Source organism: Anolis carolinensis, unplaced genomic scaffold (genome assembly GCF_035594765.1).
Source record: "Anolis carolinensis isolate JA03-04 unplaced genomic scaffold, rAnoCar3.1.pri scaffold_18, whole genome shotgun sequence".
Classification (NCBI taxonomy): Eukaryota; Metazoa; Chordata; class Lepidosauria; order Squamata; family Dactyloidae; genus Anolis; species Anolis carolinensis.
The window spans coordinates 4,901,439-4,919,915 of NW_026943828.1; the positions used below are offsets into that span (position 1 = coordinate 4,901,439).

The following is an 18,477-nucleotide window of genomic DNA, read 5'->3' on the forward strand; positions in this document are numbered from 1 at the left end:
TGTTGTCAAATGTTGTATTTGTTATAGTCACAGTGCGTTGTTGTGAGTTTTGTGGGTCTGGATTGTAGTTTTGTGGTGTGGTTGTGTTGTTACAACTGAGAGGCAAGGCTTTTGTGTTGTGTTGCGAAGTTTTGTATTTCTGGGTCGTTTAGTTGTGTGCCAAGTTTTGTATTTCTGGGGCGTTAGTTGTGTTGTTATAGTCACGATGCATTGTTGTGAGTTTTGTGGGTCCGGATTGTGGTTTGGTGGTGTGGTTGTGTTGTTACAATCGGGAGGGAATGCTTTTGTGTTGTGTTGCCAAGTTTCGTATTTCTGGGGCGTTTAGTTGTGTTGTTATAGTCATGATGCATTGTTGTGAGTTTTGTGGGTCCGGATTGTGGTTTGGTGGTGTGGTTGTGTTGTTACAATCGGGAGGGAATGCTTTTGTGTTGTGTTGCCAAGTTTCGTATTTCTGGGGCGTTTAGTTGTGTTGTTATAGTCATGATGCGTTGTTGTGAGTTTTGTGGGTCCGGTGTGGTTTTGTGGTGTGGTTGTGTTGTTACAACCGGGAGGCAAGGCTTTTGCATTGTTTTGCAAGTTTTGTATTTCAGGGGCGTTTAGTTGTGTTGTTATAGTCATGATGCGTTGTTGTGAGTTTTGTGGGTCCGGATTGTGGTTTTGTGGTGTGGTTGTGTTGTTACAACCGAGAGACAAGGCTTTTGGGTTGTGTTGTCAAGTTTTATATTTCTGGGGCGTTTAGTTGTGTGCCAAGTTTCGTATTTCTGGGGCGTTTAGTTGTGTTGTTATAGTCACGATGCGTTGTTGTGCGTTTTGTGGGTCCTGTGTGGTTTTGTGGTGTGGTTGTGTTGTTACAACTGGGAGGCAAGGCTTTTGCATTGTATTGCCAAGTTTTGTATTTCTGGGGCGTTTAGTTGTGTTGTTATCGCATGATGCGTTGTTGTGAGTGTTGTGGGTCTGGATTGTGGTTTTGTGGTGTGGTTGTGTTGTTGTAACCTGGAGGCAAGCCTTTTGCATTGTGTTGCCAAATTTCGTATTTCTGGGATGTTTAGTTTTGTTGTTATAGTCACTGCGCCCGCAACTTTATCCTTTTATATATATAGATATTATTTGATATATATTTTTTCCGTGTCAGGAGCAACCGGAGTCGCTTCTGGAGTGAGAGAATGGGCCGTCTGCAGGGACGTTGCCCAGGGGACGTCGCCCGGATGTCTTGATGCTTTACCATCCTTGTGGGAGGCTTCTCTCCTGTCCCCACATGGAGCTGGAGCTGACAGAGGGAGCTCACCCGCGCTCTCCCCGGGTGGGATTCGAACCTGGCAGCCTTCAGGTCAGCAGCCCAGCCTTCAAGTCACGAGGCTGTTATCCCCTAGGCCACCGGAAGCTCCTATATTTGATAATATTATATAATAACATTTTGTAAAAGTATTATTATTATTACTATTATTATTACTATTATTATTACTATTATTATAACAACTCGGCGTTGCCCAGGTTATTTGACCAAGTCCGTGTTTTTATTATTGTCCAAAAGGCATAAGGTCTGGGATGAACTACAACTCCCATCATGCCCGGTTCTCCCCCAGAAACTCCGTCAGGACTTCAAGGGTGTGACGTCGGGCAACTCTGCTCAGGACCCCCGCCCTGCCGCCCGTCCATCAAAGGAGGGGGAGCGACAGGCAGCCAATGGGGTTCCTCCGGTGGGCGGGGCGTCCCTGGCTCAGCCAATGGGAGGGGCGGGGGCGGGCTCCGGGGGAGGAGGAGGCCGAGGAGGAAGATGGCGGCGCCTGGCCTGGCCTGAGGCCTGGTCTGTGTCTGTGAGGCGGGAAGGAAGAGAACGGAGAGGCCGAGAGAGAGAGAGAGGTCTGTGGGGAGAGGGAGGCTCGCCTGGGGTGCCCGGGGGGGAGGCGGAAGGAGCCCGGCCTGCCTCGGGGTGTGAGGCCGCGGAGGGCGAGTGTGAGGCCAGGCCCGTCCTCGGAGGAGGGAGGGGGGAGGGGGGGAGGCGGGAGGACTCCAACTCCCAGGATGCCCTCCTCCCCAGACGGGTCTCCACAGGTCTGCTCCAGTTGTGTCCCTTCATCGGTCTCTCCCGTTGTGTTTCTAGGATCCACCTGCTCTGTTGTTTATGGGATTTCAATACGTTGTCAACCGCTTTGGGTCCCCTGAGGGAGAAGAGAGCCCGGGCTGTGGCACAGGCTGGAAAGCTGCAACAAATCACTCTGAGTCCTGAGTTCGAGGCCAGCCCGGTGCCTGCGTCTTGTCTCTGTTCTATGTCATGGCATTGAGTGTTTGCCTTTATGTGTGCCATGTGATCCGCCCTGAGTCCCCTTCGGGGTGAGAAAGAAGGGCGGAATAGAAATGCTGTAAATAAATAAGAAATAAGAGAGGGATATAAATACAGATCTATTGTTGTTGTTGTTGTTGTTGTTGTTGTTGTTGTTGTTAAACCAGGCCTGTGTGCACAGCTGCCCATGTTGGGCCTGTCTGCCAACCCTGGTCCAGATCTGACCCCAGCTGGGCTCACTCCTTGATTACAAATTATATCATGCACTCCACCCCCTCCAGGAGGCTGAGCCAGTCCCAGGGGTTCCGTGGGCCAAGTGAGGTCCACGTCCATCATCGGTGGAGGTCACAGTTTCCCTGGTGGTGGCTGAACTATTATTTATTTTATTACAATATTTATATCCTGCCCTTCTCACCCAACAGGGGAGGGCGGCTTACAATAAAACACATATATAAAAATTATACAGTGCAATATAAATCAGTTAAAAATTATTATTAACTTACATCAGTATTCATAAAACACATTATAAAATACAGGTAGGTGTGTTCAGTTCAAAAAAACTGGGTCTGTTGATTGAGTTCCAGCGTACATGATAATAATTAACTACAACTCCCAGGAAGGAAGAATATTCCCTCCCACACCCCTGCAGTAATCACATTCCAGCATATCGGGTATGCGTGCCAAGTGGGGCCCAGATCCATCCGTGTTTGGGTTCACAGGGCTCTCTAGATGGAGGTGAACGATAACTCCCCCAAATCAAGGTGAATTTCCCTCAAAGACCTCCAGTAGTTTTTGTTGATCATGGGGGCTCTGCGTGCCAAGTGAGTCCCGGGTCCATCATTGGTGGAGTTGAGTGCAGTTCTTAGATTGCAAGTGAACTATACATCCCAGTCCCTACAACTCCTATAAATCATGATGAATTCTCCCCAGACCCTGCTCTCTAGTATGTTCAGTTGTGGACGAGTTCCTCTGTTTGCTGTGTGCCATAGAAAAGGATAGAACATAGAAGGGAATTGGCATGACCCCGCCCACTGTCTCTCCCTTAACCCTTTCCTACCCTTTCCTATGGCACCTGTGATTATTCTGCATGTTTTGTTCAGTGCATGGGCAGACTTGTGCCAGACAGGACAGGCTCACTCAGCAGTGGAGAAAGACAAGGCCAGGGCTGAGGTTCTTATTACTTGTGGGTCTGCACCCCATGCACTGCCAGTAAGTTCCTCAGGATGTTGTTGTGTGCATGTCAGGGTGCAATAAAGAACAGCATCATCAAAGCTACTTTGTGCTTGGTGTTCATGCAGTGTTTCCTATATGTTAGTGTTCAAACTAAGGTGACACCAAGGTCTTTAGGATGGAAACAGTGTTTGAGCTCTTGGCCTTCCCAAGTAACTTTCAGTTTCCTGTTGGCTTCACGGTTACGTAGTTGGAAAGCACACACTTGTGTCTTGGAAGGGTTAGGCTTCAGGTGGTTCTCTTTGTAGTAGCTGGAGAGATCTTTCAAGGCAGTAGTGAGTTGGTTTTCAACTGTTACAAAATCTTTTGCTTGTGTTGTTAGGCCAAGGTCATCAGCATATATAAAGCTCTTCGTGAGTGATGGTTGCGGCTGATCATTTGTGAAGATTTTACTGCTCTTAGGCAGTAAGAGCACCTAAAGCTTCAGAGAGCTTCTGTTCAACCATTTCAAAGCTCCCTGTTTGGACAGTGATTTCATGATCATCAGCATAGACGAAACTCTCTGTCCCTTCTGGCAGTGCCTGATCATTTGTGTCAATGTTGAACATGGATGGAGCAAGCATGCTCCCCCGAGGGAGGCTGTTCTTCTGTTTTCGCCATCTGCTTCTCTGAACCTGGAATTAAAAAAAAAAAAGCTTCTGTATTGTAGCAGATTTCCTATGAAGTGGGTGTGGTGGGTAAACATAAAGATTTCCCCTTGACGTAAAGTCCAGTTGAGTCTTTAATTTTTAATTTGGTCCATATCCTTATATCTGATTTGGGGATTAGTACAGTTGAGGATTCTTTCCAAGATTCCAGAATTTCACCTTTTTCCAAGACTTTATTCATTACTGATACAAGTATCGGTGTTAGCTCTTCCTTACATGTTTTGTAATAAAGTGGCGAAAGTCCATCTGGACCAAGCCCAATCAGACTAAGTTCAAAATATAACTATATATATATATATATATACACCAACATATTAAAAAACATACTTAAAAACATAATTCATCATACAACAACCAGTATTTAGCCAAGCGTAATGGACATTTCCAAGCTGGGGCAAGGGAAAGGCCTGTGCAATACAGCTGATGGCAAAGCAGATGATAAGTTAAGGCTGGAAGGGCCAATCAGATTAGTATAATACAAATCCAAGGCAGAGACAATAGTAAAGTGCAAGAGTCGAGAATTAAGTTATAGCTAGAGGGATCCAATCATTTAGTGAACTGAATTAATCAAAGGCACATTGGAACAGCCATGTTTTTAGGTCTTTACAAACAGGGACAGGGCGGGCACTAGTCCCAGGAATGTGTGGGCTGGACGGGAGAGGGTTCAAGGGCCTTTCCGCATGGAAACCCCTTTCCTTCCTTCCCTCTCATGCTGCCATGTTCCCTCCTCCTCCTCCTCTTCTTCGGTTGGGCCAGGATCACGGGAGTGGCGAGGGCCAGGAGCCTCCTTGAGGAAACAAGGCTGCAGTGGAGGGAGGGCAAGCTCCTGCCTTGTCGCCAGAGGATGCGCTGAGGGAGAAGTGTGAGGATCCTTCTCGTCAGTTTCAGCGCATCCACCGGTGGTGAAGAATGAGGACCTCTTAGCCCTCCCTCAAGTGTGACCTTGTCTTTCTCAACTGCAGAGTATGCCTGTCCTGTTTGGCACATGTCTGCCCATGCAAAGCAGGTGGACATAGCACTGAATGAAACATGCAGAATCATCACAGGATGCCTTAAACCTACACCTGTTGATGAACTCTATAAGTTAGCTGGCATTGCCCCTCCTGACGTGCGACGGGAAGTTGCTGCTAACGGTGAGAGAAATAAGGTCGAACATTGTGAAAGCCACCCACTGCATGGCTATCAGCCTCCACCCAGTAGACTCAAGTCAAGGAAGGGCTTCATGAGAACCACCACTCCCTCCTCTTGATGTTCCTCCAGCAGCAGCAAGGGTGTCCCTCTGGGCAGCTAAACCAGGCAATTCCAACTGGATGGCCCCCCACGAGGGTCTTCCTTCCTCCAGGGCCAAACCAAGAATGGGCAACTCGGAAGTCCCTGAACAGACTCAGAAGCGGAGTGGGCAGATCTAAAGGGAACCTGGCAAGGTGGCACTCCCTGGAGGAATCCTCCCCCTTGTGTGACTGTGGAGCAGAACAAACAACTCTGCATATGTATGCTTGCCCACAATATCCAGCTTCATGTACGGAGGAGGAGTTGTTTAAAGCTACGGACAATGCGGTTGCTGTTGCCTGCTTTTGGTCCAAAACTATTTAGTTGCTTGTGATTTTCTTCCCCCCCCCCCCCCCCCCCCATCATTTTGAAATGTATTTGCCGTGAAATGCTTTTGACACGAAATAAATAAAAACTTCAGGGAGGGGCTTTGAATTAGCCAGTTGGGAATGCAGGCCCTTGTTGGTTTGGAAAATTCATTTGGGAAATGTGGTCGGAGTGACCCTTTGAAATGCTGAGGAAGCAGAGTTGGGGGTCCCTGTGGCAGGGGAGATAATGACAGAATCAATAAAGAAATCCTTGTTTCTTTCAGCATTTAGCACAATGCTGGTAATTCATGGAAACCCATGATCCAGAATATGTTACACCCTTGAATGTTGGAAGGAGTTCTGCCTGCCTGCCTTGTGTTCCTTTAACCACGTTTGGGTTTGACCCAATGAAATTGGTGTGGCCGTCCAATATGGGAAAAGGGTTCAGTTCCTTCCTTCCGTGATTCCTTCCTTCTCTTATCCTCTCCTTCTGTGTTTCCTCCCTTCCTCCCACCTTTCCTTTCTTCTTTCCTTTTTCGCTTTGTTTACCTTGAGCCAGAGGTATGCGGCTTCATGTCTAACCTTTGGCTTCTTCTTTCTTGACCAGGACGTGAGAGTTCTCTGGAGCCACCCCTGCCGTGATGGGAAACGAACCAGCTTCTAGTCGACATTAAGGCATTTGGAAACCAAAGTGCAGTAAGGAAACCAGTCCTCTAGGAAAAAGGATTCCTCTCAAGGGGCTGATCCTGCTGAATTTCTACATTCACTTTGGATTATAGAGTAGAACCATAGAGTCGGAAGAGACTGCATGAGGCACCCAGTCCAGGCCTCTGCCGTGCAGGAAAAGCGCAAAGTACCCTGGACAGATGAGCATCTGGCCTCTGTTTAAAAGATCCCAAAGGAGCCTCCACTACATTTTGAGGCAGAGAGTTCTACTGCTTGAACAGCTCTAACAGTCAGGAAGTTCTTCTTAATGTTCAGATGGAATCTACTTTCCTGTAATTTGAACCCACTGCTGTGAGTAATCAGAAAGGGAAAAACAAGAATCAAGTGTCCTTATTGGAATTAAATGTACATAGCACTGTTGACATGGAGGAGAAAGCATATAAATGTATCGAATGTGGAAAGAGCTTTAATCAGCATGAAATGCTGAAGAGACATCAAAGGACTCACACTGGGGAGAAACCCTATAACTGCCTGGAGTGTGTTCAGAGCTTCACTCAGAAGGGAAATTTACATACACATCAAAGAACTCACACCTCGGAGAAACCCTATAACTGCCTGGAGTGTGGACAGAGCTTTGCCCATAGTTCAGGACTACGTTCACATCAAAGGACTCACACTGGGGAGAAACCCTATAACTGCCTGGAGTGTGGACAGAGCTTTGCTCATAGTTCAGGCCTGCGTAGACATCAAAGGACTCACACTGGGGAGAAACCCTATAACTGCCTGGAATGTGGAAAGAGCTTTGCTCGTAGTTCAGGCCTGCATAGACATCAAAGGACTCACACTGGGGAGAAACCCTATAACTGCCTGGAATGTGGAAAGAGCTTTGCTCATAGTTCAGGCCTGCGTAGACATCAAAGGACTCACACTGGGGAGAAACCCTATAACTGCCTGGAGTGTGGACAGAGCTTTGCTCATAGTTCAGGCCTACGTAGACATCAAAGGACTCACACTGGGGAGAAACCCTATAACTGCCTGGAGTGTGGAAAGAGCTTTGCTCCTAGTTTAGGCCTGCGTAGACATCAAAGGACTCACACTGGGGAGAAACCCTATAACTGCCTGGAGTGTGGACAGAGCTTCACTCAGAAGGGAAATTTACATACACATCAAAGAACTCACACCTGGGAGAAACCCTATAACTGCCTGGAGTGTGGACAGAGCTTTGCCCATAGTTCAGGACTACGTACACATCAAAGGACTCACACTGGGGAGAAACCCTATAACTGCCTGGAGTGTGGACAGAGCTTTGCTCGTAGTTCAGGCCTGCGTAGACATCAAAGGACTCACACTGGGGAGAAACCCTATGACTGCCTGGAATGTGGAAAGAGCTTTGCTCGTAGTTCAGGCCTGCGTAGACATCAAAGGACTCACACTGGGGAGAAACCCTATAACTGCCTGGAGTGTGGACAGAGCTTTGCTCATAGTTCAGGACTACGTACACATCAAAGGACTCACACTGGGGAGAAACCCTATAAATGCCTGGAGTGTGGACAGAGCTTTGCTCAGAAGGGACAATTACATTCACATCAAAGGACTCACACTGGGGAGAAACCCTATAATTGCCTTGAGTGTGGACAGAGCTTTGCTCAGAAGGGACACTTAGATTCACATCAAAGAACTCACACTGGGGAGAAACCTTATAAATGCCTGGAGTGTGGACAGAGCTTTGCTCGGAGTGGAACTTTACGTTCCCATCAAAGGACTCACACTGGGGAGAAACCATAGAAATGCATGGAGTATGGACAGAGCTTTTCACGGAATAAGTTTATACATCATAGAATCATAGAATTCAACCTGGAGAGAATGATGTTAATTGACCCCAGAGTGTCATTCTAACATATACAAAAGCAACTCTTGTACATTTTGGAAATTCAAGCTTAAAGTTGGGACATTTCATCACATGTGGTGTATTGTAGAAAGATTGAACTAAAAATGTTCCATTCTGGAAGTAAACAAGGTTAAATGAAACTAGAGTTTTATATACTGAGAATGTTGGATGATCAATTAGAATGAAGCATGAGTAGTTACTGCGAGATACTCAAGTAAGAATTGACTGTACACAGGGATGGAAGGAATGTTTTATTCCAAAGCAAAAACAATGGCTTATGAAGACCTGCAAATTAGCCACAACGAACAAACTGACAACAACAACATGGGCAAATGTCAGTTGTAATAGGTATTAATTGGAAGAGTGTTATAACAAATAGAAGTGTTGATATATTATATTATCTAAAGGGAGTAGAATAATGAGAGATAAAAATTAACAGATAGAATGAGGCTTTTAGGCACGTATCCCTGTCTGTTTGTTAGTTCAGTTGTGTGTCTATGTAGGTCACTGTTTTGCTAGTGTGTTAGTTTCTGATTTAGTTTTGTATCTCATGTAGTAGTTAGTTTCATGTTCAGTTGAAGCATTATAAATTATTTCTGCCTTCCTTGTATTGTTACTTTTAATTTTTTTATTTTCAAAAAATAGGGTGATTTATAAGGGTCAAAACGGCTGAAACTGGAGGGGTGGGTAGAAATGGCTGACTAATCGATTTTCTGTATTTGAAAACAAATTGTAATGCTTAGAACCGCTATTGTGAATTGTGGTGCATGTTAACTATATAACTATATAAAATTGATTATAGACATATAATTGACACTGAATCAGACATGTATACAATAAATTAGTCTTGATGTATCAAGGGTGTGTGTGTGTGTGTGTAAGGAACGGGAGTGTTTGTGTGGGTGCTTGTGAAGAACAGAAGAAACAGGCCTCAAAAGAAAATTGAGTCCACGCAAAGTCTGACATGGGATGGACTTGGCGGGTGAAGCAAGGAATCAGCAAGGCGTCTCTCACCTGGCAAGACGGAACGAGGGTCCAGGAAGGCCTATCCGAATAACCACGGGCAATGAAGTGTGCAGCTGGCACCCCATACGTCATGCAGCCTGAGACTGAGCATGTTTTGAAACCAGGCCGTAAGAACAGAAGGAACCGAAAGAAGGATGAAACTTTAGGCCAGGGGTCCTCAAACTTTTGAAGTGGGGGGCCGGTTCACGGTCCTTCAGACTATTGGGGGGGCTGTACTAGGATGAAATAGTCCAAAATTAGGATTGTTGTTGTTGTGTGCCTTCAAGTCATTTCAGACTTAGGACAACCCCAAGTTCAGGACAGGGGCCAGGTCAATGACCTTGGGGGCCGCATCTGGCCCACGGGCCTTCGTTTGGGGACCCCTGCTTTAGACTATCAAATGCAGGGGCCTCAAAGATCCAGCATGATTTCCGGAACCGCCGAGACCACGTCTGTCGGGAGAACGTGATCACCTCTTCCGAGCAGGGCCTGTGCGTGAGAATATGGATGTATGGGTCTGCGTGTGGGTGAGAGCTCTCTCGGGATGTGATTTTGATAGGATTGTGATGTGATTATCAATAAATGTTACAATGAAAGTGTTAAAACCAAATTTGGTCATTGATCCATCACGATTCCCTAAACACTCTGCATCCATCAAAAGAACAGGAACCCTTTCAGTTCATAACGGACCAAGAGGTGTCATCCATAAATAAGATAAGATACAATAGAATAAGTAATACTTACCCAATGCTCCCATGAAAACATGCCCACAGATGGCACCAAATTCCAAAGCTCTGGATGAGCTCACCCAGCGGTTTCATGTCGTTATCCAATAACATGGGGGAAGGAATCGAGCCTTGCGGCATCCCACAAGCCAAAGGCCAAAGGTCCGAGCAGGTGTCCCGCAGCACCCCCATCGGGCGCCTCTCAGAGTCCCCTTTGTCCCTACAAAGCAAAGCCAAAGGGGTCATCAGCCCCCAAAAGAAGCCATGTCATTGAGAGTGAACCCTATTAAACCCCACAACGCAATGGCTGTGGGGCCGAGAAGGTGCCCCCCAAAAATACCTCCAGGAAGGACCAGACCCACTGCTAGACGGTGCCCCCAAGTCCCATTCCCACCAGGCATCCCAGAAGGAGACCGTGGTCTACAGTATTGAAGGCCAAGAGCTCGAACACTGTTTCCATCCTAAATATCTTGGTGTCACCTTAGATCGAACACTAACATATAGGAAACACGGCATGAACACCAAGCACAAAGTAGCTGCACGCAACAACATCCTGCGGAAACTGACTGGCAGCGCATGGGGTGCAGACCCACAAGTAATAAGGACATCAGCCCTGGCCTTGTCTTTCTCAACTGCTGAGTGAGCCTGTTATCGAGACCGCAATTAGCCCAGATCTGCCCTATGAGGGAACGAGCCTTGGCGAGCCGTTAGGGAGGCAGAAAATAACCCGGAATATAAATTTACCTGAGACCGAAAGGAAAAGACTCTGCCAAGTTGAAGGAAAAAAAACTGCCAAAGTGTTTATTTAGCGATTCAGCTGAACGGACATCTAGCAGCAATAGATCGACATGCAAGATGTAACGATACATTGGAAAATAAAGCCATTTTATACATTTTTCAGGTTTGAAGTCTATTTGAACTTCCCGCCCCGTCCCTTTGCTCATCTGCTGCTGATAGGTCAAGAGTGTCACACTAGGCGGGAGCTAGGATTCCCGCTCTGCGTCTCAGCCAATGAGGGACAACCTTCGCCTCTCCCAGGGCCAACCAGGTTGGGGAAGGCGGGAGTCAACTAGACAATGGGTTCTGGTGAATGAATCATTGGGGTTATCTTATGCAAAAGCGACCACCTGAGGCTAGCGCCTTCCAAGATAATCTTAAGATTATTGCTGTTTTTGAATAGGGTCATTTGGGATGTCCGGGGTCCTTTACGCACGTACACAGTTCATGAATACCTTGAGGTATGGCGGAGATGACAGTTTATATTGACACTATGGGAGTACGGAGACAGGACCAGTGGGGAGTCTTCCTTTGGCTCCCCAGGGGTCCAGGATGGGATTGTGGTCAACATTACCATATGAGATACAATCACCCGTGGGGCTGCTCCGATCTAAGGTGACAATCTCTCACTATGGGCCATGCAGATGCAAATAGATAAGATTTCATGGTGACAGTTTATCCTCTTTTGTGCGAAGCCCAGAATCTAGGGTGAGGAAAGGCAGGGATTTCCGGGTCAGCTAGAGTTCAGACTGTGCCTTCTTTGATTGAAATATACTAGGGAATATAGAAAATCATATCTTATCAATTTCCACCCAAAATTGCCGAAAAATATACTAAATATTAGTGTTTATAACTTATTTTTCCTTTCCTGCGCTAATAGCGCACGGCGGGAGGCGCCTTAGGCAAGAAACGCAGGTTTGACAATCAGCTGATGATTGAAGAAGAAATGGAAAAAAATGATCTCTGTTGGTTGTCTTTTAAAGGTTAGGCGATTTTAGACATAAATATGAATTAGGGTGTTTTTTGGTGCGAAATTGAGTGAGTTCTGAGTGAAAGTATAGGCTGGGGGGGTGTGGGATATCGCGAGTTTCCTGAGAACCGGGAGGAGATTCAGATTCCCTCCGGTTTTAAAGCAAAGGAAGGAACCCAGGTTTTTCTGTAATATCTTATATACCGTGTTTCCCTGAAAATAAGACAGTGTCTTATATTAATTTTTGCTCCCAAAGATGTGCTAGGTCTTATTTTCAGGTGATGTCTTATTTTTCCATGAAGAAGAATTCATTTTTATTGTTGAACAAAAAAATTGACATTTATTATATACTGTACAGTGGATGTCATCGCAAACCAACATAACCAAACAAACTGTGAATCCTAGCAAGAATTTCTTGTTACTACCATTATTTTCATGTATGTACGTTTACGAATCCTGCATGCTCTGGTGTTCTGTTTGGTGAGCATAATTCCAAACAAAAACTTTGCTAGGTCTTACTTTCGGGGGAGGTCTTATATTTAGCAATTCAGCAAAATCTCTACTAGCTCTTATTTTCTGGGGATGTCTTATTTTCGGGGAAACAGGGTATAAGAGGGAAATATGTGGGTTTGGGGGTTTTCCAGGGAACCCATAGACCAAATTACCTTTGGTTAATCAGCTAATAAAGAATTGATCCCAATATTTCATAAACATATAAGCATGCAATTCATGGAAAGTTCATAAGCAGTTCAGGCAATAGGAGGTTCATGGAAATAACAAAGTGAAGGGATTCTGGTTGATTTCTTTTCTTGGTAGCCCGGCGATCCACAGAACTGAAGACAAGTATGTGAATGAGAAGTCCGGTCATTCATAATAATGTAGATGAAGGAGTGAATGAAAGGAGTCCGTCCGGGAGTTCTTGTCATTGCAAGGATCGCAGCTGGTCCTTGAGGAAACTACATTTCTCTCCCAGGGAATGGCAGTCCGCCACCAGCAGCCTTGGAGAGAAGCCCAAGTCCCCTGGAAACAGCCCGCCAGCCGTGAGAGCCGAGAAGCGGCTGTCGCGGAGAAAGAGACAAACGGAACCGGGTTTTTGACAGTCAGCTGATTTGGAGCTTCAAACTGGACCCATTCGGGCGCTGTTGGTTGTATTTGAACCAGGGACCTCAAAGAGTGTTGAATATAAAAGATAGGCATGCTTGGAGTGTTTTTGATAAAGTTATGGGTTAGATTGTCCCGTCTGCCATTCCACTCAATGGTGGTTAGGTTAGCGGAAGGAAGGAAGGAGAGAGGTTTTTCCATGCAGGAGTCAGAGAAAGGGATACAAAGTGGCCACTGAAGAGAGAGTTTCAAGACAAAAGAGGATACTTTTATTGGGGGATTAGTTACAATGTTAGGGTTGGGGGGGAAAGTGATAAAAGAAACCAATAATAATTCGATGTGGTCCGTGCACTCTCCCGCTCCGCTGGTGATCCAGATCTGTGGAACTCCCCGCAGCAGGTCAGATGAATTTAAAAGCGGGGGTCTCAGCTATCAGATCCCTCCGTGTTTGGGGTCACGGTGCTCTCGGGATGGAGGGGAACTACAACTCCCCCAATCAAGGTGAATTCCCCCCAAAGACCTCCAGTGTTTTTTGCTGGTCACGGGGGTTCTGTGGGCCAAGTGAGTCCCAGGTCCATCCTTGGTGGGGTTCTGCAGTTCGTAGGTGGCAGGTGAACTAGACATCCCGGGCCTTGCAAGTCCTGTCAATCAGGGGGAATTCTGCCCAGACCCCTCTCTCTAGTAGGTTCAGGTGCTGACCAGTTCCTCTGCTTGCTGTGAGAACATAGGAAAGGACGGGATGTGGAATGGAACTGGCCTGGCCCCGCCCCCTGCCTCTCCCTTAGCCCTTTCCTGCCCTTTCCCATGGCACACAGCGACTGGACTCACTCGAGAGAGAGGTTTGGGGAGGATTCGCCCTGACTGAGAGGAGTCTTGGGGGACCGGGGTGTGTAGTTCACCCACCATGGACCCGGGACTCGCTCGCACGCAGGCCCAACACGGCCCCCTTTGCCTCCCGGGCCGGGCTGTGGCGCAGCTGCAAAGAGTCACGACTGACCGAGAGGTCGTGGGGTGGAAGCCCGGGTGAGACTGAGCTCCCGACCGGGAAGAGCCTGGCTCTCTGCCCACCTGAGCAGCCCCAAAGACAGTTGCATCTCTCGAGTAGACAATTCTAGGTACCGCTTTATGCGGGGAGGCTAATTTAAGTCATTTGCGACACTATAAAATATGCTGGCAGCGTGGGGAAAGGAATGAGGAAGTCCTACCGTCAAGGACTGGGTGTCACAAGCGGACGGTGAAGGGGCAGCGCCCCCTGTGGCCGGAACGGAGCACTCCCTCCTGAAGCTGGCAGAGGGAAACATGTGAGATGCCTCTGCGTGTCGTGTGTCAGGTCATGGCATGGCGTGTGTGTGCCACGTGTGTCTTGGCCTTGGAGGTGTCTACGGACAAGGCCGGCTCTTGCGCTGAGAAACGGGGAAGAGCCCCAAGGGCCCGAGTCAGGCTGGACCGCCCTTCATGTCCGGGGAAAGCCCACAGCTTCACTCAGACAGCCTTCAAGGTTTGCCCGGATCTGTCCCGGGATCTGCGGGACTCTCTGCCGAAGGAGGAGGGAGTTTGAAGAATTCGGCAGACGGGACTCGAACCCGCGACGCCCGCTCTCTCTCTCTCTCTCTCTCTCTCTCTCTCTCTCTCTCTCTCTCTCTCTCTCGTGCCTGACCCATCGCGCCACTCAGCTCTGCGGGGAGAGCGCCGCCTTTCGGGCTGAAGAGGCAGAGGGAGGGGGCGGGGCTCTGACGTCACCAGAGCCAGGCTGGGAGGGGCGCCCTCGAACGGCCTCTGTGCTGGGCGGGGCTTCGAGAGGCAAGGCCCCGCCCTCCCCTTGCTCAGCCAATGAGGCCCCTCCCTTCCCCTGCCAGGCCGAGGCCCCGCCCCTCCCTCCCGTCTCTCAAAGGGAGAAGCCCCGCCCCCCGGAAGGGTGTCCGTGAGGAGGGCTCGGGTGGTGACGGAATGAACCCTCTCAACGCCCCGCCCACGCCCTGACGTCACTCCCTCCGACGAAGAGGGGGCGGAGCCTCCATCCTGCCCTCAGAAGCCGCCTTCTTTCTCGCCCGTCCTGGTCACCCGTCCATCAAGGCCGGGGCCAATAGGGGCCCGCTCGTGGGCGGGGCGTCACGGACTCGGCCAATGAGGGGCGAGGGGCGGAGGAGGGGCGGGGCTTCTTCCTGGCTGGGCATGCGCAGAGCCTCTCTCGCCGCCATTGTTTTCTGAGGCGCTTCCTCTGGAGCCGCGAAGGAGGAGAGAGAGAGAGAGAGAGAGAGAGAGAGAGAGAGAGAGAGAGAGAGAGAGAGAGAGAGGTTTGTGTTTATATTTATAGATATTTATCTTGATATTCTATCCGGATTGAGTGTCTCTCGGTCTCTCTTAGGGGAGGGGAGGGGGCGGGGCCTGCCTCCCTCCCGGAAGAAACGAGGCCTCAATGGCCGCCGAGGCCTCCCCCCTCCCCCCCTCCCTTTGGACTTGTTTGTTTATGTGTTTATTTACTGCATTTCTATCCCGCCCTTCTCACCCCGAAGGGGACTCACAGCAGCTTAGAAATGGTATGTACATACAGGACAATAGATTATTAGCATAGCACAAGATCAGCGTTATCTATTTCTATATTGTACTATACTGCAATATTACATGTAATAGGTAATATACAATTATAATAGTGTAGTATTATATTGTATTGCATTATATTGTACGTATATACTATAATATATTAGCATAGCACAATATCAGCATTATCACTATATTGTAATGTACTGCAACTGGTCGGTTGATGTCAGTTGATTATGTACTTTTATGATGTTTTTCTTTTTCTTGTTTCAGTTGTTCTCATTGTATTGTTTATTTGTTATATGTTTTTAATTGTGTTATAATAATAATAACAACAACACCAACTTTATTTTTATATCCCGCCTCCATCTCCCTGAAGGGACTTGGGGCAGCTTACACAGGGCCAAGCCCAAGTGGTACAAACATTGTAATAAAACAAATTGATAAAACATAATAAAATTACATTAAAAATAAAACATGGCTTGATAAAAGACCTGAGGATGCTCATAAAAATGACCTGGAGGCCTTGTTTATGCTGGGCTTGGTCTCCATGCAAGCTGCCCCGAGTCCCTTCGGGGAGAGAGATTGTGGTGGGATATAAAAATAAAGTTGTTATTATTATTACGTACATACAATATATAGATGTCACTATCTATATTTTCCAATTCCCAATCACTTCCTTGTTCCTTCCTTCCCACCTCACTCCATTCTTCCTTCCCTTCCTTCCTCCTCCCTTATTGTTATTTATTTATTTATTTAGGTAAACGTAAAGGTTCCCCTCCCCCAGTGGCGCAGCGGATTAAACCTCTGAGCTGCTGAACTTGCAGATCCCTTTCTTGGGATTGCGGTTTCTATTGTAGTTGGACAGTGGCCTGAAATTATACTTGACTGGATTTGCGCTTTTGAATGAAGATTTACTTAATATTTAGTGATCCAAATAATATCAATTCTTGAGTATGACTTGTGTCTCTCTATCAGAGAAGAAGGTTTCGTTCTTTTCTTCTGGGTGTAAGAACCTCCAGAGATCTATGATTGACAGTTTTTCTACCCTAATCCAGAAGCATTTTTCCTTGATTCTCTTGAATTGGCTTTATAGTTTTTCAAAATCCATATTGAAATCCACAATAGAGTTGCAGTCAATATCCTCCATCTCTTTCCAAAAAGTTTCAAAGAAAGAAGCTTTTGCATAGTTAGAAGCATAAATATTGACAAGTGTTTTCTTTGTTTGTAATTTTATCATTGCCATTAGAAATCTTTTTTTTATCTTAACCATTTGAGGTTGCCAGAATTTGAGGATATACAATAACAGGCCATTTCTTTTGGAAGTTCCTGCTGAAACCAATTCTTCTCCCACTCTTTTTGGTTAAAAGTATTTCCTGGCCTGTTGTTTAAGGCGTGTCTCCTGCACCACTATTATATTAGCATTTTAAAATATAATTTTAATTGACAAAAATATTTATTACAGTGTTATAAAATGAGAATATCAGGGACAGGAAAGGGTCCTGGATAAGAGTAGGGACAACTACCACCTGGGTGAAGGTGATTTTTTTTTCTCGGGGTATAAGGTAGAACATGGGATGGAAAGAAGGGAAAAGACAGAGAAGGGGATTTTGTTGACCTCCAATCTTCACTGGGGTTTAAAAGTCTGCATTTCATCTATTATTTAATTAGTGGGTCTCCCATTCGTCCTTTCTCCAGATGTGAACAATGCAGTGGGCCTTTCCGCACACAGAGTGCTCACCGGGAGGGAAGAGACGCGGCCGGCGGAGACCTTTCCCGTTGGGCACAGCTTCCGACCTTTGCCGACCACGTCTCACCCCTCCCGGCGGTGTAACTTGGTAGAAAGTTGCTAACCACCATTACTAACAGCTTCAGGACCTTTCCTGTCCCCCCTCAGCCACTTAAGTACCTGGAGGGAGGGCCCAAGTTGACCCGCGCCTGATCTACCCAGGGACTCCATTATGTTGGATGAGCCAGACTCTACTGTACTGACTACTGGGACTCAGTGCTGCAGAATCCTGGGAGCTGTAGCTTCATGTGGTGTCTAAATGTCTCTGCCACAGAAAGCTCTTGCCTTCTTAAACTACAACTCCCAGGAATTTGGTCTCAGTGAGCAGTTAAAATGGAGTCACGCTGCATTAGTGGCCCAAATCAGGGAAGCCTTACAGAATCAAAGGAAACCATGTAGGCCTTTTGGAGACTCCTTGAAGGCCTCTTCCCTCCCAAAGGCATCCCGGGAAGACCTTTCCTTTCTTTGCACAACTTCCAGTTCCCTCTTGATTTCCTTTTGCCTGTCCAAACTTACAGGTCATGTTTTGATTGACAGGAGGGGCGGACGGGACTGGCTTATCTCCTCGCCTTGCTCTTTCCTCGCTGTTCGACTGAGGGAATGAATGGCCTGAATGGAACTTCGTTCAGCATGGACTCATTTTGGGAACATCCCAACAAGCCTCAGTGTGGGTTTGAATGAGCCGGGTGGGAAGGCAGATCCTTGGTCATTTGGAGGATTTCTTCGTCCCCAAGCTCGTATTATATAATATGCGCCAGGTTATGCATATATAGGGTTGTTGTATGTCTTTCGGGGTGTGTGGCCATGTTCCAGAAGTATTCTCTCCTGATGTTTCGCCCACATCTATGGCAGGCATCCTCAGAGGTTGTGAGGCATGGATAAACTAGGCAAGGAAGGTAAATATATATCTGTGGAGAGTCCAGGGTGTGACAAGAGTCCTTTGTCAGTTGGAAGCCAGCATTAATGTTGCAATTAATCACCCTAATTAGCATTGGAAAGGTTTGTCTCTTGCCTGGGGGGCATCCCCTGTTCAGAGTCATTAGCCGTCCTTGGGGCTCCTCTGCCCTCAGAGTGTTGCTTCCCATTTACTGTTCTGAGTTTTGAGTTTTTTAATACTGGTAGCCAGATTTTGTTGAATTTCATGGTTTCCTCCTTTCTGTTGAAGTTGTCCACATGCTTGTGGATTTCAATGGCTTCTCTGTGTAGTCTGACATGATAGTTGTTGGAGTGGTCAAGCATTTCTGCATATATAGATTGTATAATTATATATACAGTATATTACT

The 18,477-nt window shown here is 47.0% G+C and overlaps 2 protein-coding genes and 1 pseudogene across 3 annotated transcripts in view; all 3 read left to right on the forward strand.

The window, feature by feature from the left end:
* Nucleotides 1–18,477, forward strand: part of LOC107983718 (zinc finger protein 160-like) — a 182,851-nt gene that overhangs the window by 153,218 nt on the left and 11,156 nt on the right. The window contains exon 1 of one of the 2 annotated variants that reach the window (XM_062966231.1): nucleotides 15,143–15,161. The exons of the other annotated variant lie outside the window; for it this stretch is intronic. The gene's annotated coding sequence lies outside the window, so the exon portion shown is untranslated. Of the gene's footprint in view, nucleotides 1–15,142; nucleotides 15,162–18,477 lie in introns of those variants that run through there. 2 annotated transcript variants of the gene reach the window in all.
* The window catches only part of LOC134294639 (zinc finger protein 850-like), a 151,486-nt pseudogene that overhangs the window by 85,643 nt on the left and 47,366 nt on the right, over nucleotides 1–18,477 (forward strand).
* On the forward strand, nucleotides 1,732–9,904 carry LOC134294665 (zinc finger protein 135-like). Its single transcript, XM_062966257.1, has 2 exons — nucleotides 1,732–1,860; nucleotides 6,343–9,904. Exon 2 carries the CDS (start codon nucleotides 6,825–6,827, stop codon nucleotides 8,184–8,186), a length of 1,362 nt encoding a protein of 453 aa, XP_062822327.1. The 5' UTR covers nucleotides 1,732–1,860; nucleotides 6,343–6,824; the 3' UTR covers nucleotides 8,187–9,904.